Source organism: Oncorhynchus masou, unplaced genomic scaffold, assembly GCF_036934945.1.
Source record: "Oncorhynchus masou masou isolate Uvic2021 unplaced genomic scaffold, UVic_Omas_1.1 unplaced_scaffold_711, whole genome shotgun sequence".
Classification (NCBI taxonomy): Eukaryota; Metazoa; Chordata; class Actinopteri; order Salmoniformes; family Salmonidae; genus Oncorhynchus; species Oncorhynchus masou.
The window spans coordinates 101,647-126,433 of record NW_027013576.1 but is presented as its reverse complement, the minus strand read 5'-3'; the positions used below and the strand labels follow the sequence as shown (position 1 = coordinate 126,433).

At 43.1% G+C, this 24,787-nt stretch overlaps 1 protein-coding gene across 1 annotated transcript in view; it reads right to left on the bottom strand.

Annotated features, from left to right (window-relative positions):
* Positions 1 to 24,787, bottom strand: part of LOC135537106 (IQ motif and SEC7 domain-containing protein 3-like) — a 114,556-nt gene that overhangs the window by 7,795 nt on the left and 81,974 nt on the right. Inside the window, 5 exon segments of the mRNA XM_064963302.1 lie at positions 4,330 to 4,373; positions 4,844 to 4,933; positions 13,109 to 13,267; positions 18,497 to 18,596; positions 20,982 to 21,107. Coding sequence (XP_064819374.1) covers positions 4,330 to 4,373; positions 4,844 to 4,933; positions 13,109 to 13,267; positions 18,497 to 18,596; positions 20,982 to 21,107 — 519 coding nt within the window.

The following is a 24,787-nucleotide window of genomic DNA, read 5'->3' as shown; positions in this document are numbered from 1 at the left end:
CAGGCTATACAGTTGAAGTCGGAAGTTTACATACACTTAGGTTGGGGTCATTAAAACTTGTTTTTCAACCACTCCACAAATTTCTTGTTCACAAACTACAGTTTTGGCAAGTCGGTTAGCACATCTACTTTGTCCATGACACAAGTAATTTTTACAATTGTTTACAGACAGATTATTTCACTTCCAGTGGGTCAGAAGTTTACATTCCCTAAATTGACTGTGCCTTTAAACAGCTTGGAAAATTCCAGAAAATGATGTCATGGAAATCAAAAGAAATCAGCCAAGACAGCCTTGGGAGCAGTTCAAACCACGTTCATCTGTACAAACAATAGTATGCAAGTATAAACACCATGGGACCACGCAGCCATCATACCGCTCAGGAAAGAGACACGTTCGGTCTCCTAGAGATGAACGTACTTTGGTGCGAAAAGTGCAACTCAATCCCAGAACAACAGCAAAGGACCTTGCTGGAGGAAACGGACCCAAAAGTATCTATAGCGACAGTAAAACGAGTCCTATTTCGACATAACTCTCCTTCCGTGGCCTCCAACTGCTCTTAAACGCAAGTAAAACTAAATGCATGCTGTTCAATCGATCGCTGCCCGCACCTGCTCGCCCTTCCAGCATCACTACTCTGGACGGCTCTGACTTAGAATACGTGGACAACTACAAATACCTGGGTGTCTGGTTAGGCTGTAAACTCTCCTTCCAGACTCACATTAAGCATCTCCAATCCAAAATTAAATCTAAAATCGGCTTACTATATCGCAACAAAGCATCCTTTACGCATGCTGCCAAACATACCCTCGTAAAACTGACCATCCTACCGATCCTCAACTTCAGTGATGTCATCTATAAAATAGCCTCCAACACTCTACTCAACAAACTGGATGCAGTCTATCACAGTGCCATCCGTTATGTCACCAAAGCCCCATACACTACCCACCATTGCGACCTGTACGGTCTCGTTGGTTGGCCCTTGCTTCATACTTGTCACCAAACCCACTGGCTACAGGTTATCTACAAGTCTCTGCTAGGTAAAGCCCCGCCTTATCTCAGCTCACTCATCACCATAGCAGCACCCACTCGTAGCACGCGCTCCAGCAGGTATATCTCACTGGTCACCCCCAAAGCCAATTCCTCCTTTGGTCGTCTTTCCTTCCAGTTCTCTGCTGCCCATGACTGGAACGAAGTGCAAACATTTCTGAAGCTGGAGACTCACATCTCCCTCACTAGCTTTAAGCACCAGCTGTCAGAACATTTTACAGATCACTGGACCTGTACTTAGCCAATCTGTAAACAGCCTATCTACCTACCTCACCCCCATACTGGTATTTATTTATTTATTTGGGTCCTTTGCACCCCAGTATCTCTACTTGCAAATTCATCTTCTGCACCTCTACCATTCCAGTGTTTAATTGCTATATTGTAATTACTTCGCCACCATGGCCTATTTATTTCCTTAACTTATCCCATTTGCACTCACTGTACATAGACTTTTTGCTTTATTTTGTTCTACCGTATTATTGACTGTATGTTTTGTTTATTCCATGTGTAACTCTGTGTTGTTGTATGTGTCGAATTGCTACGCTTTATCTTGGCCTGGTCGCAGTTGCAAATGAGAACTTGTTCTCAACTAGCCTACCTGGTTAAATAAAGGTGAAATAAAATTAAAAAATAACCTGGCTGCTCAGCAAGTAAGAAACCACTACTCCAAAACCGCCATAAAAAAAGCCAGACTACGGTTTGCAACTGCACATGGGGACAAAGATTGTACTTTTTGGAGAAATGTCCTCTGGTCTAATGAAACAAAAACAGAACTGTTTGGCCATAATGACCATCGTTATGTTTGGACTAAAAAGGGGAGGCTTGCAAGCCGAAGAACACCATCCCAACCGTGAAGCATGGTGGTGGCAGCATCATGTTGTGGGGATGCTTTGCTGCAGGAGGGACTGGTGCAGTTCACAAAATAGATGACATCATGAGGAAGGACAATTATGTGGATATATTGAAGCAACATCTCAAGACGTCAGGAAGTTCGAACTTGGTCGTAAAAGGGTTTTCCAAATGGACAATGAACCCAAGTATACTTCCAAAGTTGTGGCAAACTTCCAAAGTTGTGGCAAAATGGCTTAAGGACAACAAAGTCAAGGTATTGGAGTGGCTAACACAAAGCCCTGACCTCAATCCTATAGACAATTTGTGGGCAGGATTGAATAAGCGTGGGCAAACAAGCAGGCCTACAAACCTGACTCCATTACACCAGCTCTGTCAGGAGGAATGGGCCAAAATTCACCCAATTTATTGTGGGAAGCTTGTGGAAGGCTACCCGAAACGTTTGACCCAAGTTAAACAATTTAAAGGCAATGCTACCAAATATTAATTGAGTGTATGTAAACTTCTGACCCACTGGGAATGTGATGAAAGAAATCAAAGCTGAAATAAATAATTCTCTCTACTATTATTCTGACATTTCACATTCTTAACATAAAGTGGTGATCCTAATTGACCTAAAACAGGGATTTTTACTCGGATTAAATGTCAGGGATTGTGAAAAATTTAGTTTAAATGCATTTGGCTAAGGTGTATGTAAACTTCCGACTTCAACTGTATATAATGCAGTAACCACTTCCTATGTTTCTACCTACTACTATTACCTACCTACCTAGAACAATTACTAAGGACATTTACAGTACCAGTCAAAAGTTTGGACACACCTACTCATTCAAGTTTTTTTTAAATTATTATTATTATTATTTTTTACTATTTTCTACATTGTAGAACAATAGTGAATACATCAAAACTATGAAATAACACATATGGAATGATATAGTAACCAAAATTGTTAGAACATTTTAAATATATTTTATATTTGAGATTCTTACTAGCCACCCTTTGCTTTGACAGTTTTGCACACTCTTTTCATTCTCACAACCTGCTTCATGAGGTAGTCACCTGGAATGCATATCAAATAACAGGTGTTATTACTTTAAGACATGATGAACTTTTAAAGTTTCTTCAAGTGCAGTCGCAAAAACCATCAAGCACTATGATGAAACTGGCTTTCATGAGGACCGCCACAGGAAAGGAAGACCCAGAGTTACCTCTGCTGCAGAGGATAAGTTCATTCGAGTTTTGAGCCTCAGAAATTGCAGCCCAAATAAATTCTTCATAAAGTTCAAGTAACAGACACATCAACTATTCAGAGGAGACTGCGTGAATCAGTCCTTCATGGTCGAATTGATGCAAAGAAACCACTACTAAAGGACACCAATAAGAATAAGAGACTTGCTTGGGCCAAGAAACACAAGCAATGGACATTAGACCGGTGGAAATCTGTCCTTTGGTCTGATGAGTCCAAATTTGAGATTTTTTGTTCCAACCGCCATGTCTTTGTGAGACGCAGAGTCGGTGAACGTATGATCTCCGCATGTGTGGTTCCCACCATGAAGCATGGAGGAGGAGGTGTGATGGTGCTTTGCTGGTGACACTGTCTGTGATTTATTTTGAATTCAAGGCACACTTAACCAGCATGGCTACCACAGTATTCTGCAGCAATACGCCATCCCATCTGGTTTGCGCTTAGTGGGACGATCATTTGATATTCAACAAGACAATGACCCAAAACACACCTCCAGGCTGTGTAAGGGCTATTTGACCAAGAAGGACAGTGATGGAGTGCTGCATCAGATGACCTGGCCTCCACAATCACCTGACCTCAACCCAATTGAGATGGTTTGGGATGAGTTGGACCACAGAGTGAAGGAAGTGCAGTCAATAAGTGCTCATCATATGTGGGAACTTGGAAGAATGTTGGAAAAGCATTCCAGGTGAAGCTGGTTGAGAGAATGCCAAGAGTGTGCAAAGCTGTCATCAAGGCAAAGGGTGGCTACTTTTAAGAATCTGAAATCTAAAATATGTTTTCATTTGTTTAACACCTTTTTGGTTACTACATGATTCCATTTGTGTTATTTCATAGTTTTCATGTCTTCACTATCATTCTACAATGTAGAAAATAGTACAAATAAAGAAAAACCCTTGAATGAGTAGGTGTGTCCAAACTTTTGACTGGTATTGTATATGGATATGTCACGCTATATGGGGGCCAGATTTATTGTCTGATCGGAGTTCTATAGGGTCAATAGTTAGTTCAATAGGGTCAATAGTTAGTTCAATAGAGTCACACTCACCCATTCACTTACATACAGAAGCACTAGCGTTATGCTAGGTCAGGCTAACTTCTATGGTGCCTAGGCCTCTCCTCCAGTGACAATAGATACAAATAAACACTTACCTGCATTAAGACTTGGTCTATCAGTGAGCACTTACCTCCACTGCATTGTGTCCACTGTTCTCATCCAGGTCCTGCTTGCCTGTCAATCAAAATGACACCAACATAAGAGCTGACGGAAACATGAGGCCAAAATCAGTGGCGTGTGTGTGTTTTTGGTTTCATTGTCCTTGTGGGGACCAGATGTCCTTACAAGGATAGTTAAACAAGGACATTTCGGACACTTGGGGACATTTCACCAATCCCCACAAGGAAAAATAATATTTTAGATTTATGGGTTAGGTTTAGGGGTTTGTGGTTAAGGTTAGGTTAGGTTAAGGGTTAGGTTTACGGTAAATAGGATTTTGAATGAGAAACAATTGTTTGGTCCCCACAAGGATAGTAAAACAAATGTGTGTGTGTGTGTGTGTGTGTGCGTGTGTGTGTGTGTGTGTGTGTGTGTGTGTGTGTGTGTGTGTGTGTGTGAGAGCATGTGTGTCTGGAGAGTAGTATCACAGTATTGCATGTTAGTTTAGGTAAGGTGCACAAACACATGTGTACACAGATACACACCTGACGGGGAGCCCTGTTTGCTGCGTAGCTCCAGGGTGCCATTGTTCTTAGCTGATACTCCCTTCGAGCCCTGTTGTTTCTCCAGCTCCCCTACACAGGACAGAAGACAGTCATCAGAGAGAGAGGGAGAGAGAGACAGGCACAGCGGGAGAGTGAGAGAGAGAGTGAGAGAGAGAGTGAGAGAGACAGACAGACAGACAGACAGACAGACAGACAGAAGGAGAGAGGGAGAGAGAGACAGACACAGCGGGAGAGTGAGAGAGAGAGAGAGTGAGAGACAGACAGACAGACAGACAGACGGAGAGAGGGAGAGACAGAGGGAGAGAGACGGAAAGAGAGAGAGACGGACAGAGAGAGAGACGGACAGAGAGTGTAATGAACAGAGAGTGTGTAGGGGAGGGATGGGTTGGACGGAAGGAAAGGAAGAGAGAGGAGAGAGTAAGAGGGATGGAGGGGGACAAAAGAGGATGAGACGGACAGAGACAGAAGCACCAACAGTGACGGACAATGAGAGAGGAACATAGACAACAACTGCAGAAGAGATAGAGAGAGAGTGAGAGGAAGATAAAGAGAGAGACAGAATGAGTGACAGGGGCACAGACAAAGGGAACAGCATCTGCAAGGGAGACAGACAGACATAGAGAGAGCCAGACAGAGTGACAGCAGCAGCGATAGAGACAGTGACAGACAGACAGACATAAAGAGAGACAGTGACAGCAGCAGAGACAGAGAGTAACAGATAGACACAGACAGACAAAGACAGACAGACAGACATAAAGAGAGACAGAGAGTAACAGCAGCAAAGACAGAGAGTGACAGACAGACTGACAGACAGACACAAACAGACAGACAGACAGACATAAAGAGAGACAGAGAGTAACAGCAGCAGAGACAGAGAGTGACAGACAGACAGACAGACAGACAGACAGACAGACAGACACAAACAGACAGACAGACAGACATAAAGAGAGACAGAGAGTAACAGCAGCAGAGACAGAGTAACAGACAGACAGAGACAGACAGACAGACATAATGAGAGTCAGCAGTAGCAGTAGAGACGGAGACAGTGACAGACAAAACAGAAAAACAAGTGGGAGCGAGTCCTCTGCCTCCTCCCGAGAGTCACTCAACTCTACACGGTGTCCCAAATGGCACCTTATTCCCTACGGGGCCTTGTCTAAAGTAGTGCTTAGGGAATAGGCGTAGACCTACTCTCTATCGCTCCAATTCCGCTGTGCGGTTGATGATGATTGCCTGTCATTTCCATTGGCGACAGCTAAATGTTGCTGTGTCCCCACTGACTGCTTGGGTCTATAATCCTGCTGCAGCTGTACTCCAGTAGGATGACTGTGCAGAATAGTCCTTTTCCAAGTCTCTTTCCTCATGAGAAATAGTCAGGAGTGTTGTGTGTGTCTGTTTTTTCATGTGTGTTTGTGAGTGAGTCTGTGAATGTGTGTGTGTCTGTGAATGTGTGTGTGTCTGTGAATGTGTGTGTGTCTGTGAATGTGTGTGCTTCCTTGCTCCAAACTTAGGTGACCTTTTGAGTCACAGCAACATCCCCCAGCGTATCTCCAGTCCAACGGAGGGAAAAAAAGGGATGAAAAAAAAAAAATAGCTCATCCAAAATAATGTATGAATCATCCATCCCTCCATCCACACAGGAATTCACTTTCATTTCTCAAAGAGGAGAAATAAACAATACAAAACCGGAATAGGCCGCCGCAGGCTTATTTACACGAGTGCTAACAATGGGGCGCCTTCGTAGAGGAGGGGAAGAGGTCGACCGTGTGTGTGTGTGCCAGTGATTGTGTGTGTGTATGTGTTCATGCATTGGCACTTGACTTTGTCTGAAAATGGGGGTGCAAAAGCTTTTAAAACGGTTTCTTAACAGGAGAAACCCATTTTTATGAACAGAACACAACGATCTTTCTTAGGTTTTGCCACAATAAATGATATTGAAAAGGTGTTTTAATAACTAGATTACTAATCTCCCCCCCTTAAAATCCCACCTCAAATAATTAATGGACAAGTCTGAAACTGGAGTTTTGCATTTAAATTTGGTCATTGATCATGTTCTCATAATAATAATATTACAAACATATTATTAACTTATCATTATTATCATTAAACTTGTGTACAACAACCATAGTAAGTTGGCTACATACACTGAGTGTACCAAACATGTTGCCCTCAGAACAGCCTCAATTCATCAGGGCATGGACTCTACAAGGTGTGGAAAGTGTTCCACAGGGATGCTGGCCCATGTTGACTCCAATGCTTCCTACAGTTGTGTCAAGTTGGCTGGATGTCCTTTGGGTGCTGGACAGTCCTTGATACACACGGGAAACTGTTGAGCGTGAAGAAGCCAGCAGCGTTGCAGACAGTGGAGGCTGCTGAGGAGAGGACGGCTCATAACAGAGACTGTAACGGGCGAATGGAATGGCATCAAACACCGGGGAACCATGGAAACCATGTGTTTGATGTATTTGATATCATTCCACTCCAGTCATTACCATGAGCCTGTTCTCCCATATTAAGGTGCCACCAACCTCCTGTGGTTGCAGTTCATGACACACACCGGTGTGCCTGGTACCTACTGCCATACCCCGTTCAAGGGCACAAATACACAATTCATGTCTCAGTTGCCTCAAAGCTTAAAAGTCCTTCTTTAACCTGTCTCCTCCCCTCCATCTTTAACCTGTCTCCTCCCCTCCATCTTTAACCTGTCTCCTCCCCTTCATCTTTAACCTGTCTCCTCCCCTTCATCTTTAACCTGTCTCCTCCCCTTCAACTTCAATCTTTAACCTGTCTCCTCCCCTTCAACTTTAACTTTATCTTTAACCTGTCTCCTCCCCTTCATCTTTAACCTGTCTCCTCCCCTTCATCTTTAACCTGTCTCCTCCCCTTCATCTCTAACCTGTTATCTTTAACCTGTCTCCTCCCCTTCATCTTTAACCTGTCTCCTCCCCTTCAACTTTAACCTGTCTCCTCCTCTCCATCTTCAACCTGTTCCCCTCCCCTTCAACCTGTCTCCTCCCCTTCATCTTTAACCTGTCTCCTCCCCTCCATCTTTAACCTGTCTCCTCCCCTTCAACTTTAACCTGTCTCCTCCCCTTCATCTTTAACCTGTCTCCTCCCCTCCATCTTTAACCTGTCTCCTCCCCTTCATCTTTAACCTGTCTCCTCCCCTTCCACTTCAACCTGTCTCCTCCCCTTCATCTTCAACCTGTCTCCTCCCCTTCATCTTTAACCTGTCTCCTCCCCTCCATCTTTAACCTGTCTCCTCCCCTCCATCTTTAACCTGTCTCCATCTTTAACCTGTCTCCTCCCCTCCATCTTTAACCTGTCTCCTCCCCTCCATCTTTAACCTGTCTCCTCCCCTTCATCTTTAACCTGTCTCCTCCCCTTCATCTTTAACCTGTCTCCTCCCCTTCAACTTTAACCTGTCTCCTCCCCTTCATCTTTAACCTGTCTCCTCCCCTTCATCTTTAACCTGTCTCATCCCCTTCATCTTTAACCTGTCTCCTCCCCTTCATCTTTAACCTGTCTCCTCCCCTTCAACTTTAACCTGTCTCCTCCCCTTCATCTTTAACCTGTCTCCTCCCTTTCATCTTTAACCTGTCTCCTCCCCTTCAACTTTAACCTGTCTCCTCCCCTCCATCTTTAACCTGTCTCCTCCAATTCAACTTTAACCTGTCTCCTCCCCTTCATCTTTAACCTGTCTCTTCCCCTTCATCTTTAACCTGTCTCCTCCCCTTCATCTTTAACCTGTCTCCTCCCCTTCAACTTTAACCTGTCTCCTCCCCTCAATCTTTAACCTGTCTCCTCCCCTCCATCTTTAACCTGTCTCCTCCCCTTCAACTTTAACCTGTCTCCTCCCCTTCAACTTTAACCTGTCTCCTCCCCTTCATCTTTAACCTGTGTCCTCCCCTTCAACTTTAACCTGTCTCCTCCCCTCCATCTTTAACCTGTCTCCTCCCCTCCATCTTTAACCTGTCTCCTCCCCTCCATCTTTAACCTGTCTCCTCCCCTTCAACTTTAACCTGTCTCCTCCCCTTCAACTTTAACCTGTCTCCTCCCCTTCATCTACACTGATTGAAGGATTTTTAACAGGTGAGATCAATAAGGGATCATAGCTTTTTGCCTTTTCATTTTATACACCAGTGGTGCAACTAGTTTCTTTCCGCACTGAACCAAAACAGTGGCCGCTGTGAAGCAAAACTTTCAAACCAAAAACACGAATCTTGTGGAGACAGAGGTGCAAAATGCAATCTGTTAATTATTATAATCAGGTGCCTGTGAGTATGTATGTGTGTGCACGCATGTGCATGCATCCTGTGCTAGTGTGTATGCATGTGTGACTTCCCGAAAGCAAACAGACAAACTCGCAAAACACACACACAAGCACTAGCACACACACAAACCCAAACACCACTCTCCTCCACATCTCTTCTCCCTGGCTGCTTTCAGGAGAGCTGCCCTCTCCCTTGTTCTGGTTTTGTCCAGAGTGTTTGGCTGCTCTGTACCAGAGAACACTAACAGAAGGTCAGTGGCCAGGGTCTCTGTCAGGAATCAGACTGGGAGACAAACACAAACATGCCAACCCTGTCCAACTATTTAGAGCACCAGACGCGCTCGGCAAATTGGAGATTCAACTGGCGCGCATAGCACATGCCGAAATGGGGTCCCCCCACGCTTGTGCACGCTCTGTTTGTGAGTCTGATCGCAATTATAGAATTGTATCAAATCAAGTCCATACAAGGTTGGAGTACTTTCTTCCCTGACAGCATCCCATGTACACACATGGTAAACATCACTAACAAAATGGAGATCGAAAGAACACACAAAGGGCCTTTATTTTTGGACTTTTTAAAATGTTATTAAACAAATAATAACACATTATTTGTTTAGATACAAAATGTACAAACGTCTTATCCCCGATTTAAAAAAGCTGCTCTGTGTGTTTCTTTCAAAACAGCTTTACTGACTGGATGCAACAACAATGATTTACTAAATGAGCTGCTCTGTGTGTTTCTTTCAGTCTCCTCACTCTCCTCGTCTGACATAGCTTTACTGACTGGATGCAACAACAATGATTTACTAAATGAGCTGCTCTGTGTGTTTCTTTCAGTCTCCTCACTCTCATCGTCCGACGTAGCTTTACTGACTGGATGCAACAACAATGATTTACTAAATGAGCTGCTCTGTCTGTTTCTTTCAGTCTCCTCACTCTCATCGTCTGACATAGCTTTACTGACTGGATGCAACAACAATGATTTACTAAATGAGCTGCTCTGTCTGTTTCTTTCAGTCTCCTCACTCTCATCGTCTGACATAGCTTTACTGACTGGATGCAACAACAATGATTTACTAAATGAGCTGCTCTGTGTGTTTCTTTCAGTCTCCTCACTCTCATCGTCTGACACTATGCAACAACAATGATTTACTAAGACTGCTCTGTGTGTTTCTTTCAGTCTCCTCAACAACAATGGATTGATTTACTAAATGAGCTGCTATTTTGTTTGGGACCTATGCTTACTTCATGGCCTCTATAGCTGATACTGAACACTCATTCATTCTTCATCGCGCAGTCTTCTAAAAATCCCAACTCCATTTAATGCCAAGATGGTTATATTTATATTTGATTATACTTTTGTAATGCTTTTTGTGACGTGGATCATAGTTCCAGTCTATCAGGTTGCGTGATTATCGTAATGTTACGTGGAAAAAAACAACTAATGGGACGCATAATGAAATATCACACTCGCACAAATGAGACCAGTTATTTTTCGTATTTGCATTTCATTTATTTCACTAGCAAATGCGAGTGAACTGCTGGCACTTTAGAGACCACTGAATGTCCATCTTCTTAGCTTGAAACAATTAGTGTTTACCTTTCCGCAGCTCACAGAGTCGAAAATAGATTTGTCAATGTGTTCACGTACAGCTGACAGTTGGCAAACTCAGCATCCAAACAAACAGGAGGAGGGGCAGACACCGGGTAGCTACGTCGAATAATGATGTATTCATCTCCATGTCCGTTGACACAAACTCCATACATGTCTGTGTGTTGCAGCTCGAGAATCGGGATGTTAGATTTACTTTTTTATTAAAATGTAAAACAAATACAAAATAAAAATAAGGCCCTATTCATTTCTGCGTACTTTTAACTGGGATCTCGTACCTGCGTACAGGGACAGAGAATTGTGTAGTTGGAACGCAAAATGCAGAGCCATGATTATACAGAGCCATGATTATACAGAGCCATGATTATACAGAGCCATGATTATACAGAGCCATGATTATACAGAGCCATGATTATACAGAGCCATGATTACACAGAGCCATGATTACACAGAGCCATGATTATACAGAGCCATGATTATACAAAGCCATGATTACACAGAGCCATGATTATACAGAGCCATGATTATACAGAGCCATGATTACACAGAGCCATGATTATACAAAGCCATGATTACACAGAGCCATGATTATACAGAGCCATGATTATACAGAGCCATGATTATACAGAGCCATGATTATACAGAGCCATGATCACATGGAACTATCTTCCATATCCATTTACTCAGCAAACAGCAAAATAACATTTAAAATGTGGATTAAACAACATCTCATGGAACAGAGGGGACTGTGAGGGGACACACACACACAGATTACACTTTTAGTTGTGTTGCTTGTATATGATTATTTTAAATGTGTGTGACTGTCCTTGTCTATCAGTGAATCAGTGGCATGTTTATAGTGTTTTTGTGGAACCCAGGAAGAGTAGCTCTTCTGCTAAGGATAATGGAGATCCATAACCAAATAATAAACAATTAAACACAATCATGTACACATGCAAAACTAAAGACATGCAAAACTCAGGATTAAACACACACACTCAGGCAGACATGGAACAGACATACACACACACTCAGGCAGACATGCACACACACTCAGGCAAACACAGACACACACGCACATACACATGGCCCGAGTCCCCCAGGCAGAATAGAAACACAACCATTCCCTGACTCTTGTTTTTCAAAACGCATCAGAACAGAGTGTATGATCTCAGTATTGGCATGAATAATTGTATCTTTGGTGTAGTCGTTTTGTTAGAGATACAATAATGTCATTTGCATGGGTACTAGGAGGATATGAGCATGAACACAGTTTGGTTATAATGACATCAAATAAAAACATGTACACACAGACACATGCATGTACACACAGACACATGCATGTAGACACAGACACATGCATGTACACACAGACACATGCATGTACACACAGACACATGCATGTAGACACAGACACATGCATGTAGACACACACATGCATGGCAAACACATGCATGTACACACAGACACATGCATGTAGACACAGACACATGCATGTAGACACAGACACATGCATGTAGACACAGACACATGCATGTAGACACAGACACATGCATGTAGACACAGACACATGCATGTACACACAGACACATGCATGTACACACAGACACATGCATGTAGACACAGACACATGCATGTAGACACAGACACATGCATGAATAATTGTATCATGCATGTAGACACAGACACATGCATGTTAGAGACACATGCATGTAATGTCATTTGCATGGGTACTAGGACAATGCATGTAGACACAGACACATGCATGAACACAGTTTGGTTATGTAATGACATCAACGTATACAAAGACATGTACACACAGACACATGCATGTAGACACAGACACATGCATGTACACACAGACACATGCATGTACACACAGACACATGCATGTAGACACAGCCACATGCATGTAGACACAGACACATGCATGTAGACACAGACACATGCATGTAGACACAGACACATGCACACGTAGACAGACAGATGGACTGTTGACATCTTCCTCTCCACATTGTTAGCACTTCCGTAAATAATCCTGCGGTACCCTGATTCCATTTTCTCCTCTTTGAGAAGTGAAAGAGAATCTCTGTGCGGATGGAGGGATGGATGATTCATACATTATTTTGCATGAGCTGTTTCTTTTTCCCCTTTCCCTCTTCACCTGAGTTTGGAGCAACGGAGCACACACACACACACACACACACACACACACACACACACACACACACACACACACACACACACACACACACACACACACACACACACACACACACACACACACACACACACACACACACACACACACACACACACACACACACACACACACACACACCTCATCCACAGTACTCACATTCAATGCGTATCTGTTCCATCTCTGACACCTCAGCAATGGACTCCTTCAGATCTTCTAGAAACTTGAGCAGCTCCTCGGCGCTCTGAGCACAGAAGTTGAGCACCTGCTTCTTGTCTGAGCCGAAGGGTGAGATGATGGTGATGCCATGGGGGTAGTCTGAGGAGGAGAGATGAGAAGGAGATTACTTTTTTTACATAATAGTGTTGGCTAATAAGAAGGATGAAACGATATCGCCAAATGTCTTCCTCATATCGATATCCAATGATATTGGTGCCCACCACTAATAGTTACATATTGCAATAGACCCAGATTGGCTAAAAGCATTTGTACCAAAACGTTGGTCATATAGATCCATGAACTAGTTTGTGGAGTATTCAAGGATGTAACTGTACTGGTCTTTTCACAATAACAAGTATGATGGTTTAAATCACTAAACAGAGATGAGTCCCCCAAAGCAAAGTAAAGGCTTGATCCATCACAGCCAGGTAACTAAAGAATGAACCATTTTCTCACATCTTCAACTGACACAGTAGCAACAAAAAATATCAGAATGCTTTTGTTCTCCTTCCCCAAAGAAGGGAATGAGGCAAAAGAGCCAATAAATTCATTGGGGAAATGAGATTAGTCGCTACTGTTTTCTGTTTTCATTTCTCACTATCCGTGCTCCGGCGCGCCTCGCTCTCCCCTTCGCTCTTTTAAATGGCACTTTGACGATGGAGGCACTGCATCTTTCATGCCCGAGGCGTGAAGAAAAGAATATCCCTGTATGATAGATTTCATATGAAAATATCACCTGCCTGGCTGAATGCAGAGTGGTGGGAGGATCAGGAGGAGAAACTAGATAGGGGGCCACATCCAAACTCCCCTTTTTCCAATAACCCCGCGCGACCAGGTCTGATTCCATTATCAAAACATACATTTCTTCTCCCTGCCAAATCCCCGTGACAATAACTCAACCCTTCTGGGCTGGCTGGCTTTCAATTGCACAACCTGTTCAGTTTTGATGCTGATACATTCCATGCAAATATGTTGGTTTGGCAGTTACATGTATGCATGCATGTATATATTATGTATGCATGCATGTATATATTATGTATGCATGCATGTATGTATTATGTATGCATGTATGTAAAAATGTGCTTAAGAAGTCACATAATAAATTGCATGGACTCAATAATAGTGTACAATAATAGTGTTTAACGTGATTTTTGAATGACTCAGCTGAGCAGTGAATTTCAAACACAGATTCAACCACAAAGATCAGGAAGGGTTTCCAATGGCTCGCAAAGAAGGGGACCTATTGAAGTTTTTAATTACACTTTGGGTGGTGTAGTAATACACCCAGTCACTCCAAAGATACAGGCGTCCTTCCTAACTCAAGACGTCGGAGTGGAAGGAAACCGTTCAGAGGCCAATGGTGACTTTAAAACAGTTACCTCCAAAATACTAACCTAAATGCCAGAGTGAAAAGAAGCCTGAAAATATTGAAAAACATGCATCCTGTTTGCAATAAGGCACTAAAGTAAAACTGCAAAAAAATGTGACGAAGAACTGTACTTTATGTCCATTATATTTGCTGCAAATCCGACACATCACTGAGTACCTCTTCATATTTTCAAGCAAGTTGGTGTCTGCATCATGTTATGGGTATGCTTGTCATCGGCAATGGAGTATTTTTTTATATAGAAAGAGAAACGGAATAGAGCTAAGCACAGGCCAAATCCTAGACCTGGGTCAGTCTGATTTCTAACAGACACTGGGAGACAAATACACCTTTCAGCAGGACAGTAACTTTGCTTAACATCACAATATTGAATGTTCCTGAGTGGCCTAGTTACAGTTTTGATTTAAATCGTCTTGAACATCTATGGCAATACCTGAAAATGGTTGGCTAGCAATGATCAACAACCAATTTGACAGCGCTTGAAGCATTTTGAAAAGTATAATGGCCAAATTTTGTACAATGCAGGTGTGCAAAACTCAAAGACTTACCCAGAAGGTCTCACAGCTGTAAACGCTGCCAAAGGGGATTCTAACATGTATTGACTCATGGTTGTGAATAATTATGTAAATTAGATGTTTTTGTATATCATTTTCAATACATTTGCTAAAATGTCTAAAAACATGTTTTCACTTTGTCAATATGGGGTATTTTTATTTATTTATTTATTTATTTTTTATTTCACCTTTATTTAACCAGGTAGGCTAGTTGAGAACAAGTTCTCATTTGCAACTGCGACCTGGCCAAGATAAAGCTTAGCAGTGTGAACAGACAACACAGAGTTACACATGGAGTAAACAATTAACAAGTCAATAACACAGTACAAAAAAAGGGGAGTCTATATACATTGTGTGCAAAAGGCATGAGGAGGTAGGCGAATAATTACAATTTTGCAGATTAGCAATGGAGTGATAAATGATCAGATGGTCATGTACAGGTAGAGATACTGGTGTGCAAAAGAGCAGAAAAGTAAATAAATAAAAACAGTGTGGGGATGAGGTAGGTGAAAAAGGGTGGGCTATTTACCAATAGACTATGTACAGCTGCAGCGATCGGTTAGCTGCTCAGATAGCACATGTTTGAAGTTGGTGAGGGAGATAAAAGTCTCCAACTTCAGGGATTTTTGCAATTCGTTCCAGTCACAGGCAGCAGAGTACTGGAACGAAAGGCGGCCAAATGAGGTGTTGGCTTTAGATGAGGTGTTGGCTTTAGGGATGATCAGTGAGATACACCTGCTGGAGTGCGTGCTACGGATGGGTGTTGCCATCGTGACCAGTGAACTGAGATAAGGCGGAGCTTTACCTAGCATGGACTTGTAGATGACCTGGAGCCAGTGGGTCTGGCGACGAATATGTAGCGAGGGCCAGCCGACTAGAGATACAAGTCGCAGTGGTGGGTGGTATAAGGTGCTTTAGTGACAAAACGGATGGCACTGTGATAAACTGCATCCAGTTTGCTGAGTAGAGTGTGTCGATGGATGAGAAATTTTTTATTTAATACATTTTGAATTTTGTAACAACAAAATATGGAATAAGTCAAGTGGTGTGAATACTTTCTGAAGGTACTGTATGTACGCATGTACGCATGCATGTATGTGACCCATGTGAGAATCAAACCCATAACCTTGGGGTTGGCTACGTAATATGTTAGTTTAGTAGAGTCTTTTTATCCAAATAAATTAAGTTATGTATGATGTACTTAAATCAAGGCTAACACAATGTATTCTGAGTAATCTATGTGACTGGGGTTGCGAGCACCATTTATCTGCTTCATTCCCTTTTGCTGTTTTCTATTACATTCTCCCCCTCTCTCTCCCTCCCACCGTTTATATCCCTCCTCTCTTTGCTGATGTCCTATTCTATGATAGTGGTGTAAATGTCTCAAAAAGGGATGTACTTTGAAGGATCTACTTGCAGATCAAGATAACATATTTCTGCACGGCTTACTGCTTGTTTCACTTTAACTTGCCATGGCAACATCGGTTAAGAAAAAGTCTCATTCTCCCAGTCTCTCACTCTCTCTTCCAGTCGCTCCCTCTCTCCCAGTCTCTCTCTCTCTCCCAGTCTCTCTCTCTCTCCCAGTCGCTCTCTCTCTCCCAGTCTCTCTCTCTCTCCCAGTCTCTCTCTCTCTCCCAGTCTCTCTCTCTCTCCCAGTCTCTCTCCCAGTCTCTCTCTCTCTCTCTCTCTCTCTCTCTCCCAGTCTCTCTCTCTCTCCCAGTCTCTCTCTCTCTCCCAGTCTCTCTCTCTCTCCCAGTCTCTCTCTCTCTCCCAGTCTCTCCCCCAGTCTCTCTCTCCTCCCAGTCTCTCTCCCAGTCTCTCTCTCTCTCTCCCCAGTCTCTCTCTCTCTCCCCAGTCTCTCTCTCTCTCTCTCTCTCCCAGTCTCTCTCTCTCCCCAGTCTCTCTCTCTCTCTCTCTCTCTCTCCGTCTCTCTCTCTCTCTCCCAGTCTCTCTCTCTCCCAGTCTCTCTCTCTCCGTCTCTCTCCCTCTCCCCGTCTCTCTCCTCTCTCTCTCCCAGTCTCTCTCTCTCTCTCTCTCTCTCCCAGTCTCTCTCCCAGTCTCTCTCTCTCTCCCAGTCTCTCTCTCTCCCAGTCTCTCTCTCTCCCAGTCTCTCTCTCTCCCAGTCTCTCTCCCTCTCTCCCAGTCTCTCTCTCTCCCAGTCTCTCTCTCTCTCCCAGTCTCTCTCTCTCCCAGTCTCTCTCTCTCTCCCAGTCTCTCTCTCTCCCAGTCTCTCTCCCAGTCTCTCTCTCTCCCAGTCTCTCTCTCTCCCAGTCTCCCAGTCTCTCTCTCTCTCTCCCAGTCTCTCTCTCTCCCAGTCTCTCTCCCAGTCTCTCTCTCTCTCCCAGTCTCTCTCTCTCCCAGTCTCTCTCTCTCCCAGTCTCTCTCTCTCTCTCCCAGTCTCTCTCTCTCCCAGTCTCTCTCTCCAGTCTCTCTCTCTCTCCCTCTCTCCCCAGTCTCTCTCTCCCAGTCTCTCTCTCTCCCAGTCTCTCTCTCTCTCCCAGTCTCTCTCTCTCCTCTCTCTCTCTCCCTCCCAGTCTCTCTCTCTCTCCCAGTCTCTCTCTCTCCCAGTCTCTCTCCCAGTCTCTCTCTCCTCTCTCCCAGTCTCTCTCTCTCCCCCAGTCTCTCTCTCTCCCAGTCTCTCTCTCTCTCTCCTCTCTCTCCCAGTCTCTCTCTCTCCCAGTCTCTCTCTCCCAGTCTCTCTCTCTCTCCCAGTCTCTCTCTCTCCCAGTCTCTCTCTCTCTCCCAGTCTCTCTCCCCAGTCTCTCTCTCCCCCAGTCTCTCTCTCTCCCAGTCTCCCCAGTCTCTCTCTCTCTCTCTCCCAGTCTCTCTCTCCCCAGTCTCTCTCTCTCTCCCCAGTCTCTCTCTCTCTCCCAGTCTCTCTCTCCCAGTCTCTCTCTCTCTCTCCCAGTCTCTCTCTCTCCCAGTCTCTCTCCTCCCAGTCTCTCTCTCTCCCAGTCTCTCTCTCCCAGTCTCTCTCTCTCCCAGTCTCTCTTTCTCCCAGTCTCTCTCCCAGTCTCTCTCTCTCCCAGTCTCTCTCCCAGTCTCTCTCTCTCTCCCAGTCTCTCTCTCTCTCCCAGTCTCTCTCTCTCCCAGTCTCTCTCTCTCTCTCCCAGTCTCTCTCCCAGTCTCTCTCTCTCCCAGTCTCTCTCTCTCCCCCAGTCTCTCTCTCTCTCTCCCAGTCTCTCTCTCTCTCTCTCTCCCAGTCTCTCTCTCCCAGTCTCTCTCTCTCTCCCAGTCTCTCTCTCCCCAGTCTCTCTCTCTCCCAGTCTCTCTCTCCCAGTCTCTCTCTCTCTCTCCCAGTCTCTCTCTCTCCCAGTCTCTCTCTCTCCCAGTCTGTCTCTCTCTCCTTTGGAGGGTGAGTAGTGATGCTGGTGTTAGGTGACTTACACTCGTTCTCAAACAGTGAGAAGTGCATGCCCAGGAGGCCCAGGGCTTTACAGAAGGTGTAGGCTGCTGAACTCTTCTTCTTCGGACACAGCTTCAGGATCTGAGGGTAAAAAGACTCTTGTCTTAAAATAGCTAGGTGAGACAACCACATATCACACTCGTAGTAAGTGCATTTTTCCTCAATAAAGGAAAGACGGAGATGTCAATCAGAACATCAAAATAAGAACCTATTCAGGATGTCTTCTGTTCCACTTTAAAAACATATTAGTGTGGTTTTATGGACACAGATCAATCCTAATCCTGGACTTAAAAGGCTTTTTCTATTGAGATTCTCCATTGAGCTTGCTTTCTATTCCAGGACTAACTGTGACTGGAAAACAGCCCTAAAGAGCATAACAAACATAGGTAGCTTAGAGGTTAGAGAAGTTGCCTAAAGAATGTGGGCAAGCCCCATCCATCACCCTTGTGCCCTCCAAAAACTGTGTTGTGGGAGCAGAGTAAACCGTGTTTCCATTGTAACAGATGGGCAGCAATTATTATTCTCTTCTATTATTGTCAAAGCCTTTCTCTTCAATCTCAGTCAGCACTGCAGGTGTTATTGTCAGGTTAGGGTTGGGTTTAGGTGATGGTTGGGGTAAGGTTTTAAGCCTTGCTTTCAACAGGCTTTGAAGTTTGCTTCACATGGGTGTTTCCTGTTCAAGGCACTGGAGAAAAAGCCATTCAAGTCTCAATGTGACCTCTGTGTTAAAATAAAGGATAAAAAAATCCATCATCAGTCAGAGAGGATCAACACAGCATATTCATATCATCCTACTAATAACCTTCAGAGAGACAATTTACGCAGGATAGCTTTCTCTCTGTGACAAATCCTGTTTCCAGTGAATGTGACATAACAGCACTGCAACTTTTTATATTTTTTCAAGGATGTGTTTGTGAGTGTGTGGGGGAAAACAGCTATGCCTTATGGGTAGAGATATAATGAGGGAAATAATGAGAGAGCGAGAGCAAGAGAGAGAGAGCGAGAGAGAGCGAGAGAGAGAGCGAGAGAGAGAGAGCGAGAGAGAGCGAGAGAGAGCGAGAGAGAGCGAGAGAGAGCGAGAGAGAGCGAAAGAGAGCGAGAGAGAGAGAGAGAAGAGAGAGAGCGAGAGAGAGAGCGAGAGAGAGAGAGCAAGAGCGAGAGAGAGAGAGAGAGAGAGAGAGAGAGAGAGAGAGAGAGAGCTCTCATACAGTATAGAAACACCTCAGATAGAGAAAGATGAGAGTATCTCCTCAGTGCTGATACTGCAGGGCCTTTTTGGTAAGCCGCCATATTAAACCAATACATCACCGTGACACATCCACCGCTGCAGACGAGAGTGTTGGAACCTCAAGAATGATGATAAACTCGTAAAGAAGAACCCCCTGACAATTAATTTCACACAGTAAAATAAATATGAAAATTGCAAACTTATCACAGACCCTACTCTCTGAGTAGTCGTGAGAAACAAGGTCTCGCAGGAACCCGGCCTCTTAATTACGTGTAATTGCGTAAACCTCGAGAGTGCGTCCTCATTTTTTTTCACGCTTACAAAATGAGGTTCAGAGATTGAAGTAATTATGACACTCTCTTTGTGCCGAATCAACAGTTTTCCGCCAAGACGTTGCAAGAGGATTTTTGTCTGGCCCGGCAAAGAATAAGCATTTTCAAAACTCCCCTCCTCCCTTCGGGGCACAATTACTTTTCGACGGCAGCGCAGGCAGCAGAGAAACACTTTCATTTTTATTTTCTCTCCCCCAGTTTTTGTTCCAGACAGATTAAGATGAGAACCAGTGGAATTATGGGAGTAGTTTAATACTTCACATAGATAACATTTGGAGTTGCCCTAATGGTTTTATTAACTATAACAGACATCGATCTCTCGGCTATTTAATCTATGATTAACTCCGAGGCCCATTCGATGTGACTTTGACCAAATGAATGACTGAAGCTTGGACTTCATTACTGACCCCGGTAGTTATTTTCTTTCTCTCGGCTTGAGTGTATAAGTTCACTGCGGACTCCGTTTAACCTACTGTACCATCTATTATTTAAGAAATGAGTCATGAAACAAAATAGAAACTAGGGACGTAGTCTTCAGAAAATGGTTCCCTGCAAGAGACTTCCTGGGCATTACATGCCTTGAATATGTGTGGCAGGAAATACAAGCTGCTTTATATGACTGTGACCACACTTCACGAGTCGACTACAACCAAGTTGATAGTGAGTTCATCTCTGTATAGTTTACAAATGTTACTACTTTAGATCAGGTGACACCACACTTCCCAAAAGCAATTGTGGCGCAAATCAATTAAATCCAAACACGTAGACATTTGCAGTACTATAATCCCATAACAATGTCCCCCTACATTCCTCAGAGGGGTGTAGTAAATTGATCATCCCTTCTGAAAACAATACTATATTTCCCACAGTCCTTTGCAGAGTCAGTCCGGTGTCAGGGAGTCTTACCACGATAAGGTCATTGAAGAGGAAGACTTCTCTCTGGTGAGCTGCCTGTTTCTGGGCCTTGTTGACGTCCGTCACCTCAAACAGACGGCTGCAGCACACCAATCTTCTGTGGGGAACAGACAGAACCTACAGAGAAATAGAGAGCGAGAGATTGATTTTAGAACAAACTTTATTGGCACAATCCAACGTATTTACATAGCTAATTCAACGCCAATTCAAAAATACAATACTCTGAAGAGAGAGACAAAGAGGGAGAGATAAAAACTTGTTTTGCAGAAAAAGTTTAAGGGAAAGTGGTGATATCACTCCACCATTTTTCATTGGCGTCTTCCAAGATCTCACAGATGCACAATGATGCGCTACCTTGTTCTACTGTAGGCTGCAACAGAATGACACTGCTGAGCTATCACTCTCCTGTCAATAACTGCCTCCATAAATCCAAAGGATTCTGCTACATAAGGTCTTATTGATGAATTCTGCTCAGGCACAGATTGGACAGTCATGCCCGTTAAAAATGACCATGAAGCCTGCTTCTTAGAACACTTCACATTTTCAGAGATGAAAGATAGGAGAGAATGGACAGACGGAGAACAGAAAGGAGGGATAAACTGATGCCGTTGGCGAGCCAAAGCAGGGGGAGAGAGGGAGGGGGAGCGAGAGAGAGACAAAAAGAGAGAGAGAAAGAAAGAGAAAGAACGAGAGAGAGAGAGATGAAAGGTGGAGAGAGAGTGTTGTTGATTAAAGGTGTCTTGGCCATGGCCCATCGATCTCTCTGTGCTCCATTGACACCCTTAAAGAGAGGCTCTGATCTTTTAGCCTGCAAGGGGTTTTCTAAAGTACACTAAACCTCACAGACAAGTTCAAGTTTTTCCTCTTTTTCCCTCTTCGTCTCACACTTGGCTACAGTTACATCTTCCCCCTCTCATTCTCTTTCTCCCCCTCTCTTGCTCTCTCGTTCTCTTTTCCCTTATAGTGGAAGAAAAAAACTAGCAACACAATAAATAGCGAGTGATGAACTGAAACGGTGAGTGACTTTTTTGGTGAACTGACCAAATTCACATAGAAATGTGAGTTATAGATCTGTCCTTCTCATTGAAAGCAAGTATAAGAGGTAGATCTGTTTTATGTGCGCTATTTCTATGCTTCCAGTACTTAAGTTTAGTTTTTGTGTCTTTTACTTTCGGTTTTGTGCACCAGCTTCAAACAGCTGAAAATACAATATTTTGGGTTATGGAAAATACATTTCACAGCGGTTTAGATGGTACAATGATTCTCTACATTCCACATTATTATTCCTTCACATAAACAGAAATTAGGCAAACTATTAGAATATTAGCAACCAGGAAATGGGGGAGCAATGTTTGCATGGTACATATTTAAAGGTGCAATCTATAACTAAAATGTTTGGTCAAAAGCGTTGAACTTGTTTGGATATTCAGTTAACTGACAAAATAATGGAAACACTTGACTAAATGAGGGGTACAAAGTATATTGCAAGCAGGTGCTTCCACAGAGGTTTGGTTCCTTAGTTAATTAAGCAATTAACATCCCATCATGCTTAGGGTCATGTATAAAAATGCTAGGCAGGGCATTATTTTGGTTGCCATGGCTACACCCCATAGGATGACACCGCCCCCATCCACAGGGCACGAGTGGTCACTGGATGGTTTGATGAGCATGAACACAGTGTAAACCATATGCCATTGCTGTCTCAGACACCAGATCAACCTCAACATAATTGAACACTTATGGGAGATTCTAGAGCGGTGCCTGAGACAGCTTTTTCCACCATCAACAAAACACCAAATGATTTCTTGTGGAAGAATGGTGTCGCATCCCTCCAATAGAGTTCCAGACACTTGTAGAATCTATGACAAGGCACATTAAAGCTGTTCTGGTCTGTGGTGCCCAACATCCTATTAAGACACTTTATGTGGGTTATTTTATTTGGCAGTTATCTGAATATTTCAAACTGCACCGTAGAATTATTGTTCTATTTCATCATTCTTTGTCTATTGTATTTCCTTGCATAATCATAAAAAAATCTATATCATATGATATAACATGACAACAGAATCTAACTTGAAATTATCAAATACAGTGCCTTCAGAAAGTATTCATACCCCTTGACTTATTCCACATTTTGTTGTGTTACAGCCTTGTTTGGCAAATGTTTTGCAAATTTCTTAAAAACGAAATATAGAAATATCTTACATACATAAGTATTCACACCCCCGAGTCAATATTTTGTAGAAGCGCCTTTGGCAGCGATTACAGCTGTGAATCTGGGTAAGTCTTTAAGAGTTTTTCACACATTGTGTAACATTGGCCCATTGTTCTTTTCAAAATTCTTTAAGCTCTGTCAAATTGGTTGTTGATCATTACTAGACAAACATTTTCAGGTCTTGACATGGATTTTCAAGTAGATTTAAGTCAAAACTGTAACGCGGCCACTCAGGAACATTCACTGTCTTTTAAGCAACTCCAGTGTAGATTTGGCCTTGTGTTTTAGGTTATTGTCCTGCTGAAAGGTGAATTCCTCTCCTAGTGTCTGGTGGAAAGCTGACTGAACCAGGTTTTAATGGTGATTAATTCCATTCCGTTTCTTTTTTATCCTGAAAAACTCACCAGTCCTTGAAGATTAAAAGAATACCCATAACATGATGCAGCCACCACTATGCTTGAAAACATGGAGAGTGTTACTTAGTAATGTGTTGTATTGGATTTGCCCCAAACATAACACTTTGTATTCAAGTTAATTGCTTCACCATTTTTTTTTGCAGTATTACTTTAGTGCCTTGTTGCAAACAGGATGCATGTTTTGGAATATTTGTATTCTGTACAGGCTTCCTTTTTTTCACTCTGTCAATTAGGTTAGTATTGTGGAGTAACTACAATGTTGTGGTTTCGTTCCTCTCCGGCAAATGAGTTATGAAGGACGCCTGTATCTTTGTAGTGACTGTGTGTATTGATACACCATCCAAAGTGTAATTACTTCACCATGCTCAAAGTGATATTCAATGTCTGCTTTTTATTTTATTTGTACCCATCTACCAATAGGTCTCCTTCTTTGCGAGGCATTGGAAAACCTCCCTGGTCTTTGTGGTTGAATCTGTGTTTGAAATTCACTGCTCAACTGAGGGAACTTACAGATACTTGTATGTGTGGAGATGAGGTACTCATTCCAAAATCATGTTAAACACTATTATTGCACACAGAGTGATTCCATGCAGCTTATTATGTGACTTGTTAAGCACATTTCTACTCCTGAACATATTTAGGCTTGCATTAAATTAACAAATGGGGTTGAATACTTAAATTGTTTCATTTTTAATTAATAATACAAACTTAATTCCACTTTGACATTATGGGGTATTGTGTGTAGGCCAGTGACAAAACATCTCACGTTAATCCATCTTAAATTCAGGCTGTAACACAACAAAATGTGGAAAAAGTCAAGGCGTGTGAATACTTTAAGGCACTGTATTTACAATTACAATGAATATTATTCATCAAATGTACACACTGACTCCCAGAGGGGCAGATTTAAGGCTCTAATAGCTCCTAGTATAGAGACACTCATTGGAGTTATAAGGGTTATGCTAGGTCTCTTCACAAAATAATAATAACTGTGTATCCCCTCAGGAGTACATGAGAATTAACTGGAGATGACGCTAGTCTAATTCAGTTCCCTTACGGCTCCTAGGATTAACAGTCCAGCTGCACATAGGGTCCAATACAAAAACTATAACACTCTCCACTGGGGGCCGTGGAAAGGGCAACTGCTTGAGAAAAAAAGGTGGGTA